Genomic DNA, 22,747 nt, shown 5'->3' with positions numbered 1-22,747 from the left:
AAGGGACATGGCCACACAATAGTACCCCTAATTACAATTTTGCCACACTGAGTGGCGGTTTTTACCTATGGGCTGCAGGGCTGCAGTCGCCCCCAGGTAAAATCACTGTAGTGAAGCCAGATGCAGTCTGTGAGACTGCACTGGCTTCAATGTGACTGGAAGTGACTTCCCACTGGCAACGAGCATGTAGTCCCTGTGACAATGAGCATGCAACTACCCCCCCCCCCCTCTCCTGTGTCAGGGAGCATGTAACCCCCCTGGCAAGGAGCATGTAAACCCTGGCATCGAACATGTAACTCCTGACAACGAGCATGTAGGTAAGGAAACTTATATGGCATAATATGTAATGGGCATTATGGTGTGTGGCATAATGTGTAATGAGCAATATGGTGTGTGATATAATATGTAATGTATACATGTATACACCATATATTGGTGGTATAATGTGTAATAGGTATGTTTGAATGTGGCATAATGTGTAATGGGCATTGCTGTGTGTGGAAAAATGTGTAATGGGCATTACAGCGTGTGGCATAATGTGTAATAGGCAATTTGGTGTGTGGCGTAATATGTAATGGACATTACGGTGGGAGGCGAAAAAAGTCAAAGTATGGCGTAATAGGTCATTGGCATTACAGTGTGGGGCGTAATAGGTAATTGGCATTATGGTGTGTGGCCTAATATGTTATTGGCATTACGTTGTGAGGTGTAATGGGCATCACAGTGTGAGGCACAACGTGTAATGAGCATTATGGTGTGTGGTATAACGTGTAATAGGCATTAGGGCATGTGGTATACTATGTAATGGCTGTGTGACGTGTAATAGGCATTAGAGTGTACATTTTCGGGGCGCACTGTCCCTGTTTCTAGTGTGTGTGGGGGGAGTGATTCATTCTGTAGTGCATATACATAAATAAGTCACCTTCTATATAGTTTGCATTAATGCCAAATAGGTGGTGATGGACATGCCCAGTAGGCGGTGATAGACATGACACGCCCAGTAGGTGATGATGGACACGCCCCTCCAATGGTGCACCCACTAAGAAAATGGGCTGCCCACACCTATGCCCCAGATTAATATTACACACAGTAGTGCCCCTTATTAATGTTACGACACAGTGGTGCCTCTTATACACAATGCCCCACAGTATTAAGGCCCTTTAATAGTGGATTTGTTAGTGCTCAGTACAATATAGCGGGTGTGGGAACACAAGATAAATCCATATTAAATGCAGCCACATTTACACACACACACAGCCACATAAGAACATACAGCCTTATACACAGCCATTAACACCCCCCCCCCCCCCATATCTGTCTATGCCTGCAAGAGAGCTGGAGGTCTGTGTAACTAATCTGTGCATAACATCTCATATTTGTCAGTAATCCAAGTGCCTTGCATTGCATCCTTGTAACTAACTGAAGGGAATTCAATTCTTCTGCATGCCCCATGCTGGCTTTCTGCAGTAATGGGTATCTATTGTAGCTATTCGATTGTTGCTCCAATCAGATGACCATTACCCATGGTACACGCATTGTGTCTAAAGTCCATAGTTTGGGCATCCAGAACTTTCAAACCTGGATATTTAGATGCCCACGTGGAAAAATAAGACGGGGTTATCCGCTTAGCCGTGTTGAATAAATGATAATGAGCATTTGATAAGAGCAACAATTGAATTGTTCGGAAAGACGCCCGTTAGCATACATGGCTAGCAGGGGGCATGTGGAAGAATTGAATTCCACCCACTCTGTCTGCGGTACATGGGGATATATTTGGGAAACATTATGGACTAGCATAAAATACATTAATATTTGAAAATAAACAGTATAACTAGTACAGTACAACTGTTACAGCTTATACAAAGATATAGCATGATTTTGGGTGAACCCATTTTACTAGTTATGGATGGGGGTTTATTCGAAAAATTAACAGTATAAGGGAGGTGCATCAAAGTTTGGAGAGAGATAAAGTGAAGAGCAATAAAGTACCAACAAATTTGCTACTCTTAGCAGCTGATTGGTTGATACTTTGTCTCTCTCCAAGCTTTAATACATCCTCCCTATTTTCCACTTGTGCTTGCTACATAAGATATAGAGTGGATCCCAAACTTGGTTCTCAAGGACCACTAATGTACAGTATGTTTTAAGTATATCCATGCTTGGCCACAGGTGACTTGTCTTAATTAGTACTTCACCGAGGTCCTCAGTCAATATTATTTAACGATCTGCGCTCAGTCATGGATATACTTGAAACCATGGGGGTTATTCTAAACGCGTTCGCACAGGAGACCGATGTTTGCGCATGTGCAGACGCAGGGTGCGAGCGGGCATGGCGAAACACATGTTCACTGTCGCACCTAGCAGTGGGGCGGCAGCGGGGGGCAAAGCCCAGCGTTCCATCGGCGTTCCCATGAAAATGCTGGGCATTCCCAGGGAAATCCGGTGATGACACGGGTGCCGGGGACGGGCAGCTGATCTCAGCTTCCCACACAGGGCGCCCACAGATCAGAGACACCATAGAGGAATAAGGTCCATTAATGCTTGTTGAGGACGTAGTTTGGGAACCACTGAGATACAAGAAGGAGGTTATCATGAAGAACGAACAATTTACCACTCACCCCATGGTCGTTGCACTTTCCTTTAATGTCACAGTTGAATCCCAAATTAGTGGCATTAGCACACGTATAATTCACACAGGCCTGACCAGAGACATAAGTTTATCATTTATTCATTATATGTATATAAAATTATATATATTTTAGCAATAAAGTGCCCCCACATTATCAGACCCTCCAACATGACCCCTTCTATTAGGCACAAAATTCTGCTCCTGGATTTCCCACTTAAGCCCCATACACACAGAGCGATTCATATTCTATTCAATCCAGATTTCATCAGGACCGGATCGCACGGCGCCGTGTACATATAGTACACAGTTTTGTCTGCACAGTCTATTTTTCTATTCGATTTTGATGGTGCGGGACCGCGCATTGGGATCGACTCAGCATCGAATGCGGCTGAAAACCGTTCGATGTCTATTGGATTGCGATTCAAGTTTTGACTATTTAGTCAAAATCAAATCGAAGCGTAACACTAATGCACAATGGGCCTTATTCTGGTTGACTTGCTCGGGCACAAATTTGCCCCCTTGCGAGTCATCCAGCCCCCGCCTGGCCGCCCTTATTCGTACGCCGGGTTAATTCGTCTGGCACGCGGATGGATGTTTTACATAAACACCCATTCGCATGCCAGTGGGAACCTCCTCCATCTTTCAGTGGTCACCACTCGTACATATGAACGAAGAAATGCAGTGATATGAGCGGGCAGCTGACATCCGGTCACGACCGCATTACCATATGTACGCTGGGCGTATACATATGCTAATGCCCCTGGCCAGCACCCCACGCCCCTCTCCACCCCCGCTTGGAAGGCAGGGAGCGTGCGCTCGGCGAACAGATATTACGCCAAGTTCGCACGCTTCCATCATATGCACATGTGCAGAAATGCAGCTGCGCATACGCAAAATATCACCCCCCCCCCCTTGCGAATTCGTGCGTGACCGAGTGAACCAGAATAAGGCCCTATGTTTCCCGGGAATTAATTTATGATTGCTGTCACCTGTGTTGGACTTGATAATTAATGATACAAATGACAGCAATCATTAATAAAGAAGGACGTTTAGGCCCAGAGCATTTTGCGTACCTCTCATCTGTGCTGATTTTCGTGCGACAGCCACAATATTTTTGTGACTGTCCCACATCCCACCCACGGCCAGCAGTGTCCCGTGGTGGTGGGCAGATGGGAGTCCACCTGTTGAATAGACGCTGTGCACATGTCAATACATGCTGTACACAGGAGACAGAGGGACAACGGGCATGGCCAGCAGCTCACAGAGCGCTGGCCATGCCCCCAACAGTGACATGAACTGGAGGTGTGGTACAGTATGTATGTATGTATAAATGTATGTATGTATGTATGAGGGTGGCGGTGTATAAATGTATGTATTAGGGTGGTGGTGTATGTATGTATTAGGGTGGCGGTGTATGTATGTATGTATGTATGTATGAGGATGGTGGTATATGTATGCATGTATGTATGTATGTATGTATGTATGAGGGTGGCGGTGTATGTATGTATGTATGTATGAGGGTGGCGGTGTATGTATGTATGTATGAGGGTGGCGGTGTATGTATGTATGTATGCATGTATGAGGGTGGTGGTGTATAAATGTATGTATGAGGGTGGTGGTGGTCTATGTATGTATGTATGTATGTATGAGGGTGGCGGTGTATGTATGTATGTATGTATGAGGGTGGCGATGTATGTATGTATATATGTATGTATGTATGAGGGTGGCTGCAGTGGTCGAAGTGGGGCGGTATACGGGGGTATGGCATACCCCCACTTTAATCTGAAGATAAAAAAAAAAGTTTTTTTTTCCCCCTCAGGATGCTCTCTGATCACTCAGCAGCACATATTGTGCTTTTGTAATACCCCTGTACAACGGCGCAGTCTGGCAGGGGACGTTGATGGACAGGGGGGGTGTCCGAAGGTGCGCACTATATTCACTCTTTACTTTTCCATACCCCCACTTCAAAATTTCCATACCCCCACTTCAAAATTTCCACTTCGACCACTGGGTGGCGGTGTATGTATGTATGAGGGTGGCAGAGTATAAATGTATGTATGAGGGTGTGGTGTACTGTATGTATGCATTATGAAGGTGGCGGTGTATAAATGTATGTATGTATGTATGAGGGTGGTGGTGTATAAATGGTATGTATGTGTGAGGGTGGCGGTGTATGTATGTATGAGGGTGGCGGTGTATAAATAGTATGTATGTGTGAGGGTGGCGGTGTATGTATGTATGTATGTATGAGGGTGGTGGTGTATGCATGTATGTATGAGGGTGGCGGTGTATAAATGGTATGTATGTATGTATGAGGGTGGTGGTGTATGTATGCATGTATGTATGAGGGTGGCGGTGTATAAATGTATGCATGTATGAGGGTGGCGGTGTATGTATGTATGAGGGTGGCGGTGTATAAATGGTATGTATGTATGAGGGTGGCGGTGTATGTATGTATGTATGTATGTATGAGGGTGGTGGTGTATGCATGTATGTATGAGGGTGGCGGTGTATAAATGGTATGTATGTATGAGGGTGGCGGTATATAAATGGTATGTATGTATGAGGGTGGCGGTGTATAAATGTATGCATGTATGAGGGTGGTTGTGTATGTATGCATTATGAAGGTGGCGGTGTATAAATGTATGCATGTATGAGGGTGGTTGTGTATGTATGCATTATGAAGGTGGCGGTGTATAAATGTATGTATGCGCATGTTGTTGGCTCTTCGATGTCCCTAAACATATTTTTGGGCTCTTTGTCTCTGACTGGTTGGCCACCCCTGGTCTAGTGTGTACCCAGCTTAAAGCTCTTTGGGGGAAATTTACTAAGATTGGAGTTTTACTTCACATGGGATGTTGCTATGTTGCTATGGGCAGATGTTGCTATGGGCAGATGTTGCTATGGGCAGATTCTAAATGTTATCTTCTAGAAGGTGCTAAATAAATAAGTAGATTTTGATTGGTTGCCCATAGCAACCTCCCATATGAAATAGAACTCGTATCTTAGTAAATTTCTGCCCCACCTGCAGTGCAGCACGGATTTGCCCAGGTGTAGGGGTGTAAGTCCCAGAGGCAATGAAGTTGCTAACACCTGCAATAGGGGACAGGACAGCTCAGCTTGCCCTGCACCAAGTGATGGTGCCCCCATTGTTTCTGGACTGTGGGATGGGTGGGGCCCACTGATGAACACCGATTCTGCATGCTGCAGATGGCTGAATCCTGTGAGCCTGACCCAGATCCGCAGCCCATTATCACACCTTTTTTTAAGGGGAGGTGGTCACTAAATTCCAATTTGCCCCCCGGCGAGTGCGACTGGGATGAACAGGCGGTATTTCATGCCCTACCCCAAGGCTTGAATGAAAACATCGATTTAGAGTTTATCTAAAGTTAATGTTTACCAATGGGCATGTTTTCATTATAGTCTTGGGTTTCCTCCTTTGAAACGTATTCTCTGGACCCTCCTCTCTAGCTTAAAATCATCATCTTTTACCCCTATAAATTAACCTTTGGTATCCCACCCCTCCCTTTCTCTATAGAAGTGTGCATACATATATGTGCGTGTGTCTGATATGCACGCACATGTATGTGGGCGCACTAACTGAGTTATCAGTTGATGGGATGACTGTATACATGTCCCCAACATATTAAATACTAAAAATTAAAAACTTGATCCCTTTTCCTAATATTCTTGTAATATTCTGGTAATGCTAAACTTGAACATATATTACCATATCTGGGTTATTTTGTCCATCTAGCTACAACATATGTGAGATGTGTCATATTATATTATATTATTTAATTAGTCTTGTTTCTAATAGATTATTTTGCAATAATTACATTCTATTCATTGTGTCTGTTATTCCTTAACTAGTATTGATTTGTCCCCCTTTTTGAGAATAATTTGGGATTCGTCAGATGCCTAATTAACTGGTGGTTATTTAGTAAAATAAATCAGCTAAATATAGGATGCTAATAACCAATGACTCACAATTTGATGTATGGAGACAAAATAATGTGTAATAAAGTAGGTCCCGTTTTTTATATAAAAAAAGAAAAAATGAAAAAATGTCCCTGAATAAATATGGACATGCAGTCCGTCGACACTACAAAATAAGAATGGACCGCAAACACAAGAATTATTGATTTGCTGGGTCTTATATATGTATATACATCCATATATTCGGATAAGGAATATACCACATAAGTCTGTCCGCAACAGCTATAGAAGAAGAAGCCCATACAGTGGCTTATGCATGAAGGATGAATTATTTGTTCCTATATATTTATGTTTATTTTTCAGATTAGTGTTTTTTATTTGTATGTTTTTCATACATTTTCTACATATTCTTTATTAATTAATTAATTAAAGAAAATGCACTCCTTATATAGTGTTACATCTACAAGTCCACCAGCAGTGAATAAGTAAAACTCATTTGAGACCACACAAGTACCTTTGCAAACCTCCATTTGAAAGGGAGAATCCTGCTGGGAGAATCACAGTTTGAGAAACCACACAGGTGATCACGCAATGAGAGACACCTGAACCTAATAGAGACCAGCATTTAAGCAGACCAGAGAGGATACCTCTCACACTTGGTTGATAAAGCCGCCCAGTGCGCGGCGAAACGCGTTCCAGCAACTTCAAGGAAGGACGCTCTCCTTACTACAAACCTGCCAGACGCTGAGCCGACAATCTACACTCCCTCCAAGCCGTCAATTATACCGACACCCACGGACGCTGTGGCAGAGCGCCGTGTGAGTCTCCAAGCGGAGAAGGCTGCAGGAGGAAGCGGCTCTTGCTAATACAAATCACCGGCTGACTGGCAACATTCATCGCTAAAGCCGAGTGGAGAGCAGCAGAGAGAGCGGGCGCTGCGGTGCTGATTAATCCTTCCATCCTAAAAGTCAGTGGAGTAACCAGCAGACAACGACTGGTAAGAACTTGCTAAGGGACAGGACGGACACTGTTTTCACCACGCTGCTATTTAAAACAGAAGTCCTTGTTCCTCCAATCGTTCTCATTTACTGACGTTTTTTGCCAGCTACACCTGCAAACTTTACTTAGTGTGCACACTAGCTACCTTATATCAAATGGTCTCAGTCGAAATAACTGGACAATTAAGCCCCAATTAAGGAACTGTACCCAAACATATTCATATATATCCACCTGTCAGACCCTATCAAAGGGCAAAGAAGAAATTACATTGGTGGAATACGTTGAGTTGGATGTGCTGCTTTCTACCAATTGTGTAGTTTATATATATATTTTTTATTTACATTTTCTATGGTAATTTTATATTCTTTGATATCTATTCTTATTTTTTAATTTTAATTTTTTATTTTATTTTTATTTTTATTTTTTTGGTTGTTTTTCATGCATTATTGTGTATTAACTATGTATACCTTTTAAACTATGTGTGTTTAATAAACTTTTTTCATCCTTATACCTAAGAGCGCCCCACATCTCTGTTTGTGTCCCTACCATAGTGAGGGAATAAAATAGTGTAGTGAGCGTAGCGTGGCACAGTGCCCATGCAAAGGGGCCCGGTGCACCGATACGGTGTCCATGTTGACTGTGTCGACATTCGGGTCAAAAAAAGTGAAAAACCCCATGTCAACCAAGCCCATGTCCACCGAATGCTTGTGTCGACCTCATAACATGTCAACCTAAGCCCATGTCGACCTTCCCATGTGTTGGCCTTGGCTCATGTCGACCTTCAGTGGTCGACCCAATTCATGTTGGCCTTAGTGCTGTCAACCTAATGACCCATACCCTGCCCAGGTGCAACTCATTATAGCATAGCCAATTCCTGTCCATCGCATCATCCCCACCCCGCAGTCCCCTCCTCTGCCAGTAAACTACTGGCATTCGTGGCTGTTCAGGGAGGGGGCGGGGCTAAATGATGCAAATTGCACCATTTAGCCCCTCCCCTTTCTTGACAGCCGCAAATCATGGCATTTACCATGATGGGGCGGGGCTTAAAGACATCAAGCTCAATCCTGCCACTGCACTGGAAGCCTGAATCCTCCCAGCAAGTTGTGTCACGTGATCCTGTGATACACTACAGAGCAATATGTACAGCTAGGGGAACCGTGACTGGTCACTGATGGACAGAGGGGGGGGCGGGGTCCATCGATGGCATAAAACTATTCGACCCTTACCTATCGATGCCTAGAACTTTGAGCACTAGCTCACAACCATCAATGTTTTGGGAACATCGATAGTCAATGGCCATCCCTAAACCCCAAGCTTCTCCCAGAGAGGAGACTGAACAAGTAGCCAAGTATACAACTGTAACACACGCTGGTGGCATTAATAGCTTACCTTGCCATCTGCGCAGGCAGTTCCTGTGTGCACGAGTGCAGGGTCGGGTACATCGGAGCCCAGGTTATAGTCTGCGGTGGTACACTGCTGACCATTTACGTTGTTGATAATAATGCTCTGTGCGGCGGTGGTATTGAAGCCTCCCTTACACTGTATTTTCCCACAGAGAACGTTACTGGAAGCAGGAGAAAACAGTACATTATGTATGGCCACTATACAATTCGCAATCACATGCTTGGCATTGTATAATAGGGGGTGGTTCTCTAGTGATCGGACAGGGACGAATTCGGTCCCGTTCCGATGTTGGGAGGTCTGCGCATGTGCGTATTTGAGCATATGCAGACCCCCTGAACAATTGCTTGCGGTGAGTATCACCATCGCCCCGGAGTAGGGGAATGCCCAGCGTTTTATGGGCACCCCCGTGAAAATGCTGGGAATTCCCCTGGGAGCGCAGGCGGCCGATGCCTGTCGGGGGAGGTGGGCGGCTGAGGTCACAGGACATCAGCACTACAATTGTGTAGCAGGGGAAGGGCTGTGGTGACCCAAATCATGATGCTACGCCCATCACACCTGTCACATGGCGATTCCTTCTTGGGCATCCCAGAGGAAAGTAGTGATATAGAATTTCTATTACCTATTGTAGCTGTTAGTATCAGGGTTGGACAGTGCTAAGCTTGTCCATGTAAGCTCTGCTTATCACATATACAACCAGTGGCGGCACAAGGGATGGGCCTGCAGCGAAGGCCAACCTTCATACAATGGAGTTGTGCCAACTGTCTGAGTCCCGGCAGGTAATGTTAGGCAGCGTTTGTGGTGGCAGCTGCAGCCGCCACAATACAACTATCACAACGCACTCCGCCGACTCTTTAGTAAATGCACTGAAATCAATGACGTGCGGTGAGGTAAATGGCTGGGGAGGCATTGGCTACTATTAGTCTCTACACACATATAAAATAACCTGAGGGTTCATGTGGACATTAAAAAAAGGTTCATGTGGGCATTACCCGAGGGTTCATGTGGGCATTAACCATTCCCATCTTAAGCCCTGCCCTCTTCATGCAGTCACTGGGATTTCAATGCTTTTATCCTTGTCCTGCCTGTTTTACTAAGAAGTGTGCAGGATGCAGACAGGATGCGAGAGAGCCATATACCCATCTGGGGCTGCATGGGACTACCCTACAGCATACCTCTCAACATGACCCATTCCAGGAGGGACAAGATGCTCTGTTCCTGGACGTCCTTGCCAGTGGCATTTGCAGATGTGGGGAACTACACCAACTGCCACCCCATCCTCCTGCCAATGGGTCATGTTGGGAGGTATGCTACAAAAATGTAAGTCTCCCGCAGCTTTCAGGAGGTGCTCTTCTCACCTCAGCGCACATCGCCGGCAGGAATGCCCTAATCCAGATACACCTGGGACGACCATATAACACTTAATAAGCACTGACTGATTATGTAGCGTTACCTATACCAGAGTACTAAACACAATTATCTCTGTGTTAGTGGTTACAGTCTGTGTTGGCAATCATATGGACACTGGGATACATTGGGGCAAATTTACTAAAGCTTCTTCAAATAAAAAGAGGTGATGTTTCCCATAGCAACTAATTGGATTCTATCTTAGGACCGACTGACCCATATTCAACTGCTGTTCTCATGGAACCCTTCTCCTTCTCTATTGTGTCCTAGAAAATTATCTGATTGGTTGCCATGGGCAACATCACTTTTTATTTATAGAAGCTTTAGTAAATTTACTACATAGTTGCTATAGTCCAGTGGATCTCAAACTCGGTCCTCATACCCCACACCGTTCACGTTTTCCAGGTCACCTGACAGGTGCACTCATTACTGACTGACACATTTAAAAAGACCCACAGGTGGAGCTAATTACATCACTTGTGATTCTGTGAGGAGACCTGGAAAACATGCACTGTGTGGGTTTCTGAGGACCGACATTGAGAACCTGTGGTCTGTACCAGCTGCAGTGAGACACTAATATCGGCTGTACAAGGATGACCCCCATAGGAACGGGATCGGACGTATATGGGCCAGTCCATGTTCCCAAAATACAGGTGGAAAAATTACTAGGGGTCCCCCGTATTTTGAGAACCAGCACTGGGCCAACCAGCATCAGGGTAATGGCACAGCAGGGGGACACTTATTATATAAGGTCCCGCAGCCGATCCATTAACCTCCTGACCGGTCATGCCCGGGCAGTGTCCCTGGGGGAGTTGGGACCCCCAATAAAGGGATCCCCACTCCCCCAGGGACACTGCCCTGGCTGACCGGGCATGCCAAGCACTATGCCACCTGCCCCACTCTCCTGGTGTATAGATGTTGTGCGCATGCTAAGCAGAGCAGCGAGTTAGAGAAGTTAAAGGTTTTCAAATACTTACAGATGTAGCCCTCTCATTGTTGCCGGATTAACACCACATGTGCCCATTTGTTGGGCCAAATCCACACTCGCAGCACAGAATCGCCACGCTGCGATATCGCTGCTCAGTGCATTTCTATGAGTTGCTGAAGCGAATTAGGGACTTTATTCAGGTCCGCTCGCTCCCCCACGTGTTCCCATTGGGGAGCGATGTTTGACGTTTCGGCATTGACGCGGCTGCCGGGGATCACTGGATGTCAGCTGCCTTCCCTGTTCCCGTACAGGTGCGTGCAAAACGAAGACACCTGAGAATGTCTTAGTTTTGCGAGTACGTACCAGATGTGAAGGGACCTGGCCGAGTGAAGGGGGGGCGGCATTGCGAGTGGCGTTCAAACCACACGCATTTAACAGCGCTGCGCCTTGACTAGAATAACACCCTAGTCACACGGTGATTCACGTGGCAATGATAAGCGTGGCTACATCTGTATAAGAAATATATATTTTTTAAATTATTACTATTATTTTTCTTTAATTAGCATAATGATTGTGTGAACAACACAGGTTACAGTTACAAAACGTCTACAAGCTTTGTCTCAGTACAGAGCTAAATGTTACTGCACTCATTAAAGATTATTTCAATACAATACCGAACACGACCCGTCATTTACTTATATTTACTTACGCAAGTGAGCATTTTGTGTAAGATCCAGACACAATCCCACAGTTCCCATAACGATCTCCGTTGATATTTACAGCATTAAAGCATTCGTCACTACCTTTTGAAGCACCTTAAGGAACAAGAACATTACAATAAATACGTCATTTTTATTACCAAGGAGAACTAAACTCAAAATGAAATGAACTGGAATATACTGTAAACACCCATTTGGTTTTAGAAATTGGGATACGGTCATTGGGTCACCAGCAATTAGGTCGACAAGCATTCGGTCGACACCACTAGGTTGACATGCAGGAAGGTGGACAAGACATGAAGGGAGAATAGAATAGTGTGCCAAGCTCAGAGAAGCACCGCGCCCGAAGTATGGTGAGCGCAGTGGGCCAAGCGAGGGGACGTAGTACACTTTGACGGCATCCATGTTGACTATGTCAACATTCGGGACAAAAAAAGGTAAAAACTCATGTCGATCTTCCAACCCTGTAGACCTTAGCCATGTCCACATTCATGACCCAATGCATGTCGATCTAAGATGGGTGAACCAAATGACCCATACCCCAATATAAAGGGCAATGTTTGTTTATTTGGGTTTTCAGGAACTGCACGATTCCTAGATTTCCTTCCAGAATCTCAGGGGAGTCACTAACAAGTTGACCACTCCTCAATATGGGTAGGACTTGGAAAACATGAACCCTTGGTAGGTCAGTGATATATGAATGGTGCATTCATACAGTATATCATTGACCTACCAAGGGTCCGTGTTTTCCAAGTATAGTATATTTACTAGATACATGAAGCTTAGGCAGGGGATCCATAAGGAGACGTGATTCAGTTTCCTATTAAGGCAAACAAAAATTGGACTTACTGTTGCCAAAAAGAGCCTGGCACTGTGCGTCGTAGGTCTGGCATACTCCACTATAGCAATAGGACTGTGCGTTGTTGCAAGGGTATCCGTTCATTATATAAAAATCAATGGGGCACAGGGCATAGGACCCACTGCAGAACTCCGGCAAATCACAGGAACCAGCAGCGGGGCGGCAAACTGTGCCAGCGACCTTAAACTGAAAGTAGAACACTCAAATCAATAGAGGATTCTTTTATCCAAAGGCAATTCATCAGGTCTCCTACCACACTCCTATGCCCCCTCCAGTGTCCCCAGTTGACCTTCCTACTCCAGAACATCTAGAACTCTGATCTAGCCTTAGCAACTCAGAACCAGGGAGAGGAGATTCAGATCCGCTCGGTGCCGGCCGATGTTTGGGGTTTGCACATGAGCGAATAGGCGCAAACCCCTGGAGCGAACACCTTTGGCGAATTTCACACTCGTGGGGGCGTTCGCTCAAAAGTAGGCGGGAAGGGGGAGGGCATGGGGCGGAAGCAGTGGAAAGCCATGTTTTACAATGGGCATACCCAACCAAATGCAGGCATGCTCATGCCAGCTTGGGGCTTGACGGCTGACGTCACGGAGCGCCAGTGACCGCCCCGAATTTGTCGGGAAGCTTGCGCTATAAAAGTCAGTCTAGGATGACTTTTCGTTGCGAACAGTGGAAAAATCATTCGATAGTGAGCGACCATCAACTGATTTCCCTGCTGGCTCAGCGGGGGCGTGCGTTCAGCAGGCGGGGCGGCATTTACCTGCTCACTAGGCAGCAAATTTACGCTGCCTAGCGAACAGATCTGAATCAGGCCCAGTCATGATTTGGTGGTTCGCATTTCTATGACCAGACGTACTTTCCAGGTTTATATGGACTGGTGATGTAAGTTACTTATTAGATAGACACTAAGGGGTCGATCCTATTGGGTGCGACTCATCACGGCACCAGGCGCACTTTACGGCGGCTGAATTTGCGTAAAAGCGCTCGCACCTCCATAGGGGTAATTATAAGTGAATTTGGCCCATCGAAGGGTGCGAGATCAGGCTGAATCGGGTGCCGTTGCCGGTGTTTATACACATAAAAATGGCACCCAAATGGCACCTCGCACCCTTCAGACCTAACAGAAGTGACCCCTAATGAGGTTGACAGTCATTAGGTCGACCACTAATGGTTGACAGTGAAAAAAATCGAAACATGAAAACAGTAGACATGCGCTAGGTGGACATGGACAAAGGGTTGACAAGTAAAATGTTGACAGGAAAATGGTCAGCACATGAAAAGGTCAACATCAGTTTTTCATGGGTTTTTGGTGTCTCATCCAATTAGTCACTTCGGTCCCCATGCTTATGGCCTGGTGCTTGGCACACTTTACCATTCCCGATTGTAGTCCGCGTGGATCCTATAGTATAAACAAGTCACCGGATGGAAATAATTGTGAAAAACTCATGTCGACTTTTTCATGTGTTAACTATTACCACGTTGACCTATTGCTTGTGTTGACCTTTAGACAATGTCAACCTTTGCCTATTGGCCAATAGTGGTTGACTTATTGACAGTCAATCAGCAGTTCTTCGGGCAGGAACTGAGGAGAGACTGCTGCTGTAGCAGCCTCTCTCCCCAGCTCAGTACACGCCTCAATCTTACTGTGTGATGTCGATCTGCCCACTGGATCTCCCACTTGCACGGCTGCATCCATGTTATTTTTGATATTTTCAAAGAAGGCAGCCTGGCCACACCTCCCCATGTTGGCCCCACCCCCAGTACTGGGGACTGGAGGAGCGGTCACCACCTCTGCACATCAGTAACACCTTGCAAGTAAAGCACAACAGAATAGGCCTGAGCTATATGGCCCTTATTTAGATCTGATCACAGTACAAATTTGTTCTCAAAATGGGCATAACCATCAGAAATTGCAGGGCCCGGGACTGACAAAATAGGTATGGCCCCGGGCCCCCTTTCCCCCCTCTCTCCCATCTGTACTGTTTGAAAATTACCTTATTCCTTGTAGCCAGAGGTGCAGTCTAACATTGACAGCTTTCTCTGCAGGAAGGCGGCTCCTCTGCAGCTGTTCTGGTCTGGCATGATGTCATTAAGTCACATCGCGTGGTAGTAGGCACTTTCTGGGGTCTTTCCTGGGGCTGGCTGTTGACTGCCTGCTTGAGCGCCGGGCAGCGGACTGCAGGCGACAAGCAGCCCTGCACCGGTAAATCATGGAGGCTTGTGGACAGTGTGCGGCGGGCTGCGGCAGCGTACAACCCGCCGACTGCCGCTGTTAAATCATGGAGGCTGGAAGGCAGTGTGCGGCAGACTGTGGCAGCGTGCGCCAGACTCGTTGATTTAACAGCGGCAGGCTGCTGCAGCGGGCTACCAATCGGCTGGGGGGGGGGGGGGGGATTTGGGTATGTGCAACAAAACGGCTCGGGCTCTGCCAGAGTGGAAGGGCCCATGACAGTTGTACCCCTAGCACCCCCCCTGATGGCGGCCCTGACTGTGGGGCAGATGCACCATGTGCAAAGAAAGTTAGATTTCGGTGAGTAATTTTGTTTCTGTGCAGGGTAAATACCGCCTGCTTTATTTTTACACTGCAATTTAGATTTCAGTTTCAACACACCCCACCCAAATCTAACTCTATCTGCACATGTTACATCTGCCCCACCTGCAGTGCACATGGTTTTGCCCATTTTGAGAACAAATTTGTACTGCGATCAGATCTTTGGAAAGCATGGCCAAGCCTTATCAAAAAAATACCTGCAAAAACACTGTGATGCACTTATAGAAGGTCGACACAAGCTTAAGGTCAACATGGACATTGTTGACATGAATAAGGTCGACATGAGTTTTTTTTTAATTTTTTTTTATACTATAGTACGAAAGCGGGCAGCGCGTGTCAATATAATAGTGTGCAGAGTGCAGATAGGCACCGTTCTCGAAGCATGGCGAGCACAGCGAGGCACCGCCCCCAAAGCATGGCGAGCACAGCGAGGCACCGTCCCCAAAGCATGGCGAGCACAGCGAGGCACCGTCCCCAAAGCATGGCGAGCACAGCGAGGCACCGTCCCCAAAGCATGGCGAGCGCAGCGAGGCACCGCCCCCAAAGCATGGCGAGCGCAGCGAGGCACCGCCCCCAAAGCATGGCGAGCGCAGCGAGGCACCGTCCCCAAAGCATGGCGAGCACAGCGAGGCACCGTCCCCAAAGCATGGCGAGCACAGCGAGGCACCGTCCCCAAAGCATGGCGAGCACAGCGAGGCACCGTCCCCAAAGCATGGCGAGCGCAGCGAGGCACCGCCCCCAAAGCATGGTGAGCGCAGCAATGCACCGCCCCCAAAGCATGGCGAGCGCAGCGAGGCACCGCCCCCAAAGCATGGTGAGCGCAGCGAGGCACCGCCCCCAAAGCATGGTGAGCGCATCGACCCATGCGAGGACACACGGTACACTTACACATGTCCATATCGACATACTGTAGGTCCATATAGACACCAAAAAACTTGAAACTCATGTCGACCTTATTCATGTTGACCATGCCCATGTCAACCTTAAGCTTGTGTTGACTTTCTGTCAATGTCGACCTAGGGAATGTCAACCATTCTTAGATTTCGACCTAGTCACTGTTGACCATGAACAGTGGCGTAACTTCATAAATTGCGCCCCCCCGCCGGGAATTTTGTCACGCCCCCCCCCTCTCTCAAGAAAAGTTACCCCCTCCTTTCTTACCCCGTTGCCGCTGCTGCCTTTGAAACAGTACACGCAGATCACTGCGGTCCCGGCGCTTCTCCTCCAGGCTGGCTCGGCTCCTGTCCTGCTGCTATTAAAATCTCCCTCCCAAGATGTCCGCCCCCTTACAGCAGACAGTTTTTTCGGATGCTAGAGGAGGCTCCTCTAGCATCCAAAAAAAAAGTCTGCTATAAGGCGGCGGACATCTTGGGAGGGAGATTTTAATAGCAGCAGGACAGGAGCCGAGCCAGCCTGGAGGAGAAGCGCCGGGACCGCAGACAAGTAGATGTGCATGTCCCGGCTACAGAGGTGGTGGCGGCGGGGGCAAGCAGGCAGCAGGCAGCAGTGAAACAATAGCCCCGCAGACCCCCTGCGCCCACACTTTACTCAGCGCCTCCCCGCCGCTGCGGGGGCTGCGGGGCTATTGTTACGCCACTGACCATGAATGGATGACCTAGTGACGGACGGTCGACCTAGACATTGTCTATCATCTATACCGTAACCGTACTGCACCACTCATGGTGGGAACACCAGTCGCCGCTCAGCAGTTGCTCTGGAACCCTGCCAAGACCCCCAACTAGCCTGGGCCTAGTTAGTACCATGTCCCTTCCCCCCTCCAGGCGCCCCTGTCAAGATGAAATCCCTAGGGAACCTGTTATCTTCTATTGCATTATAAAAGAGGTATGAATGACTTAAAATAATTTAATATCTTCCATTCGAAAATTCATATACTGTATTATGTAAACCTCCACCAGAAGAAAACTAATGTACAGTGCTATATAAATTGTTGCAGCTTTATACAATTGCGATTTACAGAGTCAGAGAAGGAACTTTTTACCTGACAATTGTCACAACACAATCCTTGGGCACACGCTGATCCACTAGTTAGCCTGCAGGTGGCAGCATCGCAACATTTGTTCGTACATTGCTACAACAAAGCAAATCAATTCCATAGGATTATTTATGCAATGAATTTACATTAAAGGATGCTAAAACTAAAGGCCCCCATATACTATGCGATTTGGGCCTGATTTCACCCGATTCCGGTGTATCAGGCCGAGAAATCGCAGAGTGTGTGACATCTGATCAGAAGCGCGGTCCCGTGGGCATCGGACCGCGGTCGGACATGCTGTATGTCCGAGCTCCGAGTCGGACTCCTTCCGATACATCACATGCAGAAGGACCATATGCAATATATTGCATGATATCCTGGAGGGAACCGGGCCACTCAAGGAGGATCCCCACAGAGAAATTGCACACAAATTTTGCCCCTAAAACCGATGTTTTAGTTTATGACGGGATAACCACAAAATGTATGTTAGCACCCCCTGGATGTATTACAGGTATTAATATCTTCTGCGGTTCCTTTGCTTCCAATCACAATAGCAGCCCCCATAACTTTCCATAGGGGTTATGAAATTTACAAGCAAAGCATTCTGGAACTTTGGGGGTTATTTTGGTTCACTCTTTCTGACAAAATCCTTCTTAGTTGGACAAAACCATGTTCACTGCAGGGGGGGGGGGCAGATGTAAAATGTGCAGAGAGAATTAGATTTTGGAGAGTTATTTTGTTTCTGTGCAGGGTAAATACTGACTGCTTTATTTTTACACTGCAATATAGATCTCACTTTGAAGTAAAACGACACCCAAATCTAACTCTCTCTGCACAAGTAACATCTGCCCCACCTGCAGTGCACATGGTTTTGTCCATCTAAGAAGGATTTTGTCAGAAAGAGTTAACCAAACTAACCCCCCAAGTTCCAGAATGCTTTGCTTGGTAAATTTCATAACAGACCCCATGGAAAGTTATGGGGGTTGCTATTGTGATTGGAAACAAAGGAACAGCAGAAGATATTAATACCTGTAATACATCCAGGGGGTGCTAACATACATTTTGTGGTTATACCGCCATAAACTAAAACATCAGTTTTAGGGGCATTTCTCCCAAAATTTGTTTGCAATTTCTCCGTGGGGATCCTCCTTGAGTGGCCCGGGACCCTCCAGGATCTCATGCGATAGATTGCATATAGTCCTTCTGCATGTGATGTATCGGAAGGAGTCCGACTCGGAACTCGGACATTCAGCATGTCTGACCGCCGTCTGATGCGCACGGGACCGCGCTTCGGATCAGATGTCACACACTCTGCAATTTCTCGACCTGATACACCGGAATCAGGTGAAATCAGGCCCAAATCTAACTCTCTCTGCACAAGTAACATCTGCCCCACCTGCAGTGCACATGGTTTTGTCCATCTAAGAAGGATTTTGTCAGAAAGAGTTAACCAAAATAACCCCCTTGGTGCTCATACATGGTGCAATGCGATGCACACTCCCGCAGGCATCTCATCGCACAGTACAAAAAGTATGTGCTGCACATACTTTTTGTACTGCCTTTGGATCGCATCATATGCAAATCATTTGCGATTTGATCGTGTGTGATCCAATGCGATTTAGTACAAAACGCACAGGAAAAATCTCACTGTGTATTTGCACCTTTAGAGTAAGGGCAGCCAAACCTGTCCTGAAGATCTACCAACATGTGTTTCAGGCAACCTGAAGATCTATAGTGGGAATAGACCCACTAGCAAGTTTGAAAATGTGACAGTTAGTAATGACTACACCTGTGCACTAGCTAGGTGGTCTGGGGAATGTGACAGTTAGTAATGACTACACCTGTGCACTAGCTAGGTGGTCTGGGGAATGTGACAGTTAGTAATGACTACAGCTGTGCACCAGCTAGGTGGTCTGGGGAATGTGACAGTTAGTAATGACTACACCTGTGCACCTGCTAGGTGATTTGGAAAACGTGGACCATTGACAGATCTCGAGGACCGGTTTGGCCAGACCTGAGTTAGAGGTGAAGTCCTCCTTAAAACAGGAGCTTGCTATCTTACCTGTGGCGATCCGCAGTCACACTCTTCTCCATTTTCTACTATGTTGTTCCCACATACAGGTATACTAAGGACTTTGCTTGGATCTGGTGGATTCAGAAGGCAGAGACCACCCCCTCTCAGGACTAATGCTTCAAAATCATTTAAACTGCAAGTGCTAAAAGATGTTGCGCCCCTGAAAATAATAATACATATTTAATTGTAGATCTTTAGAAACTTCAAGGATCAAGTATACTTGATTAAGTGACATACCTCCCAACATGACCCTCTGCAGGAGGTACACAATGCTCTGTTTCTGGACTTTCCTCTGAATGTATGATTGCCATCACCTGTGCTGAACAAGGTAATTGATAAGAAAGGTGTTTTTCAACACAGGTGATGGCAGTTATTCATTCAGAGGGAAGTCCGGAAATAGAACATTATGTCCCTCCTGGAGAGGGTCATGTTGGGAGGTATGCAGAAGTGTTTTAAATTGTATGTCAAAAGTGACAACATGAGTAATTACTAAAGGTTATGTATTGGTAAATATTATATATAAAATAACAAAAATAAAATAAACACTACACGTTTCTCCTGTGGTCCTGTACCATCTCTCCACTTGTTTCCCTACAGTCAGGGCCAGATTAACAATGAGCCTGATGGAGCTACAGCTCCAGGCCCACTCTCCAAATAGGCCCATTTTGTAGCTGAGGACTAGGGCTTTCCAACGAGCCTGGCCCCGCATTGCTAGCCTCCCCGGAACCGTAGATACCACCAGGCAAAGCTGGAATGTTTTCCCCATAGGATAACATGGGACCCGCTAATTCCAACCACACCCGGTTCCAACGGCTGCCAGTTCCCCCTCCGGCGTCACAGAAGCTTGAGGTTGATCTCAAATCGCTGGGCCTTCAATCTGATACCAGGCTGGTCCATATGGGTTCATTGGTTCTAGAGTTATTGTGGGTAAACCGATTTTTTTCATTTCTGAAATGTAATTTCATAGCTGTTCATGTTGTTTGAGGGCAGATTTCTCTGGAACCAAATGGCCCAGATTCACGGGACCAAAATCATTTGAAGCCCATATGAAAATGGGTCAGTTGGTTCCGAAGATATAGCTGGTTGTTTAAAGGGGGGGTTATCTTCCCCTCACATCAGAAAATGCAGGGACTAGGCTGGTATAAAAGGGGCCAGCCCGGGAATGTCCCTGCATGATCGTGGGACCATATTACTGGGTAAGTCCCTGCATTTTATGGTGTGAAAGGGGTATTATTTCAAATAGCCGGGACCTGCAGTGCTCTGAATACAGCCGGGCAGCCCCCTGTTCTCTGCCCGGCTGTCCTTTCTGCCCGTCGCGGCTGTCCCCCTGTTACCGCGAGCATGTATTCCCCTTTGGTAATGAGCATGTAATCCCACATGGCAATGAGCATGGAACCCCTGGCAATGAGCATGGAACCCCTGGCAATGAGCATGTAGGTAAGCAGCACTTATGTACCATCATTTTTGATAGGCATTATGGTGTTTGGCATAATACGTAATGGACATTATGGTGTGTGGCTTTAACATGCAATGGACATTATGGTGTAAATTTTTAATGCAATGCCCCTATTTGTGAAGCATATTGTGCATTATTGCTCAATCTGTTTGGTATAGTGTTTATTTTGGGTCAATCCATGTGGCAAAATGTGAATTTTGCCTTAATCTGTGTGCCATAGTGTGAATTTTGGCTCATTCCATGTGGCATGTTGTGTAACAGGCAAGTAAAGTACAAGGGACTTACTATTGTGTTACATGATTTGTATAAGGGGTATATGGTGTGGTAAACTTAGGTGACCACATAAAAGGTGCTTAAATGTTGTCTACCAAGTTTTGGCTTTGAGTATTTTTTTTATGACTGGAGTGCCGCCTCACCCCACAAGTATGTCAGGACATTGGCGTCCTGTGGGTGCACGTTTGGAGGGCACCCACCAATATTTCTCCCTGCATTTTTCCTATGCCAGCCAACTGCCTTTTCCAGGCAGGGGGCTGGAATTATATAATTAGTTGAAAGTATTTACACAAATAGAGACACCCATGAGCAGACCTCCCAACCAGAACACTGGTCACGCCCCCTACATTATTAGGTCCTGGCCACAACCCCTATTATTGCGTATAATAGGCCCTTGATCATTTTCAGCTCCAGGCCCATTTAGACCTTAATCTGGCTCTGCCTACAGTGACTGGCTGTCAGGACTTAGTGGATAGCACAAGTCATCTACCAATCAGAATGTTGTCAGCCATTCACTGTTTGGCTGCAGTCAGAGCCGTTTCTAGACTATCTTGCATGCTTTAGAGAGGAGGTGTGAGAATGGGTGTGGCCTTGGGAGGGTGTGGCCTTGCAGAGATACCTCATCCTCAAATCATGGTTATAGTTCCATAAATTTGTTTTAGCAGATAAATGCAATATGTTTTAAGTCTATACCTGTATATGTTGTGGAGTTCATGTCACTCACTGACAGAAAGTCACTGCCCAGGCACTGCGCTGTTCAAATATCTCATCCGCGGGCACCTAGTCTCCTTACGGACAGCGTGACTGTGCGTGGCTGCCTACTATCCCCTAGTACTCCGCTCTTGGGTAGAGTTACTCTACATGACACTGCTGCATCAGCAGCAGCATCATTTGGAGTAATGCCCTGTACACACCAGGACGATGGTGCTCGTGAGCCGGTCGTCACAGGAACGTACGACCCCCTCACGAGCTGACGGCGCCGCCGACACGCCACGAAAATGCAGCTGATGTGATCACGATCCGATCACGACCCCCACCCACTGCAATGGTCGGTTCTGAGATCCTACCTGCAGCAGGTAGGACCTCAGAAAAGACCAACCGACCCACTGGGCCGCGCATCGGATCAGGATTGCATCAAAAGGGCAGCGAAATGGCCCAAAACACGGCTGATTTACATACAATCGGTTGAGATTGTATCTAAATTGACTCGTTTTGGGCCATATCGTCCTGGTGTGTACCCCACATTACTCTGCCCACTGAGCAGAGTACTAGGGGTGGGAGGGACAGATCTCAAGAGCACCAATATAAAAAGAATAATAAAAGAATAAAAAAAAAATCCCAAAATTTTATTTTCTTATATGTAAAAGTTTAGCCCTGTACAGACGCTTAGATTTCTGCCTGTTTTCGATTCGATTTTGCTTATAGGAGCAAAATCAAATCCACATCGAATGGTTTTTAGGACACTTTCGATCTGTATTCGATTCGATGTGCGCTCCCGTTTTCTCAAAATCGAATAGAA

At 46.5% G+C, this 22,747-nt stretch overlaps 1 protein-coding gene across 1 annotated transcript in view; it reads right to left on the bottom strand.

Moving 5' to 3' along the window:
• Nucleotides 1-22,747, bottom strand: part of LOC146007403 (disintegrin and metalloproteinase domain-containing protein 9-like) — a 63,481-nt gene that overhangs the window by 17,332 nt on the left and 23,402 nt on the right. Inside the window, exons 12-17 of the mRNA XM_083145754.1 lie at nucleotides 19,488-19,659; nucleotides 17,432-17,521; nucleotides 12,872-13,067; nucleotides 12,013-12,118; nucleotides 8,957-9,131; nucleotides 2,619-2,699 (exon numbers count right to left, since the gene is read on the bottom strand). Of these exons, the coding sequence (XP_083001880.1) occupies nucleotides 2,619-2,699; nucleotides 8,957-9,131; nucleotides 12,013-12,118; nucleotides 12,872-13,067; nucleotides 17,432-17,521; nucleotides 19,488-19,659 (820 nt within the window). The remainder of the gene's footprint in view (nucleotides 1-2,618; nucleotides 2,700-8,956; nucleotides 9,132-12,012; nucleotides 12,119-12,871; nucleotides 13,068-17,431; nucleotides 17,522-19,487; nucleotides 19,660-22,747) is intronic.

Source organism: Crinia signifera, chromosome 6 (genome assembly GCF_055691185.1).
Source record: "Crinia signifera chromosome 6, ASM5569118v1, whole genome shotgun sequence".
NCBI classification, from domain to species: domain Eukaryota; kingdom Metazoa; phylum Chordata; class Amphibia; order Anura; family Myobatrachidae; genus Crinia; species Crinia signifera.
This window is presented reverse-complemented; position numbering and strand designations above follow the sequence as displayed.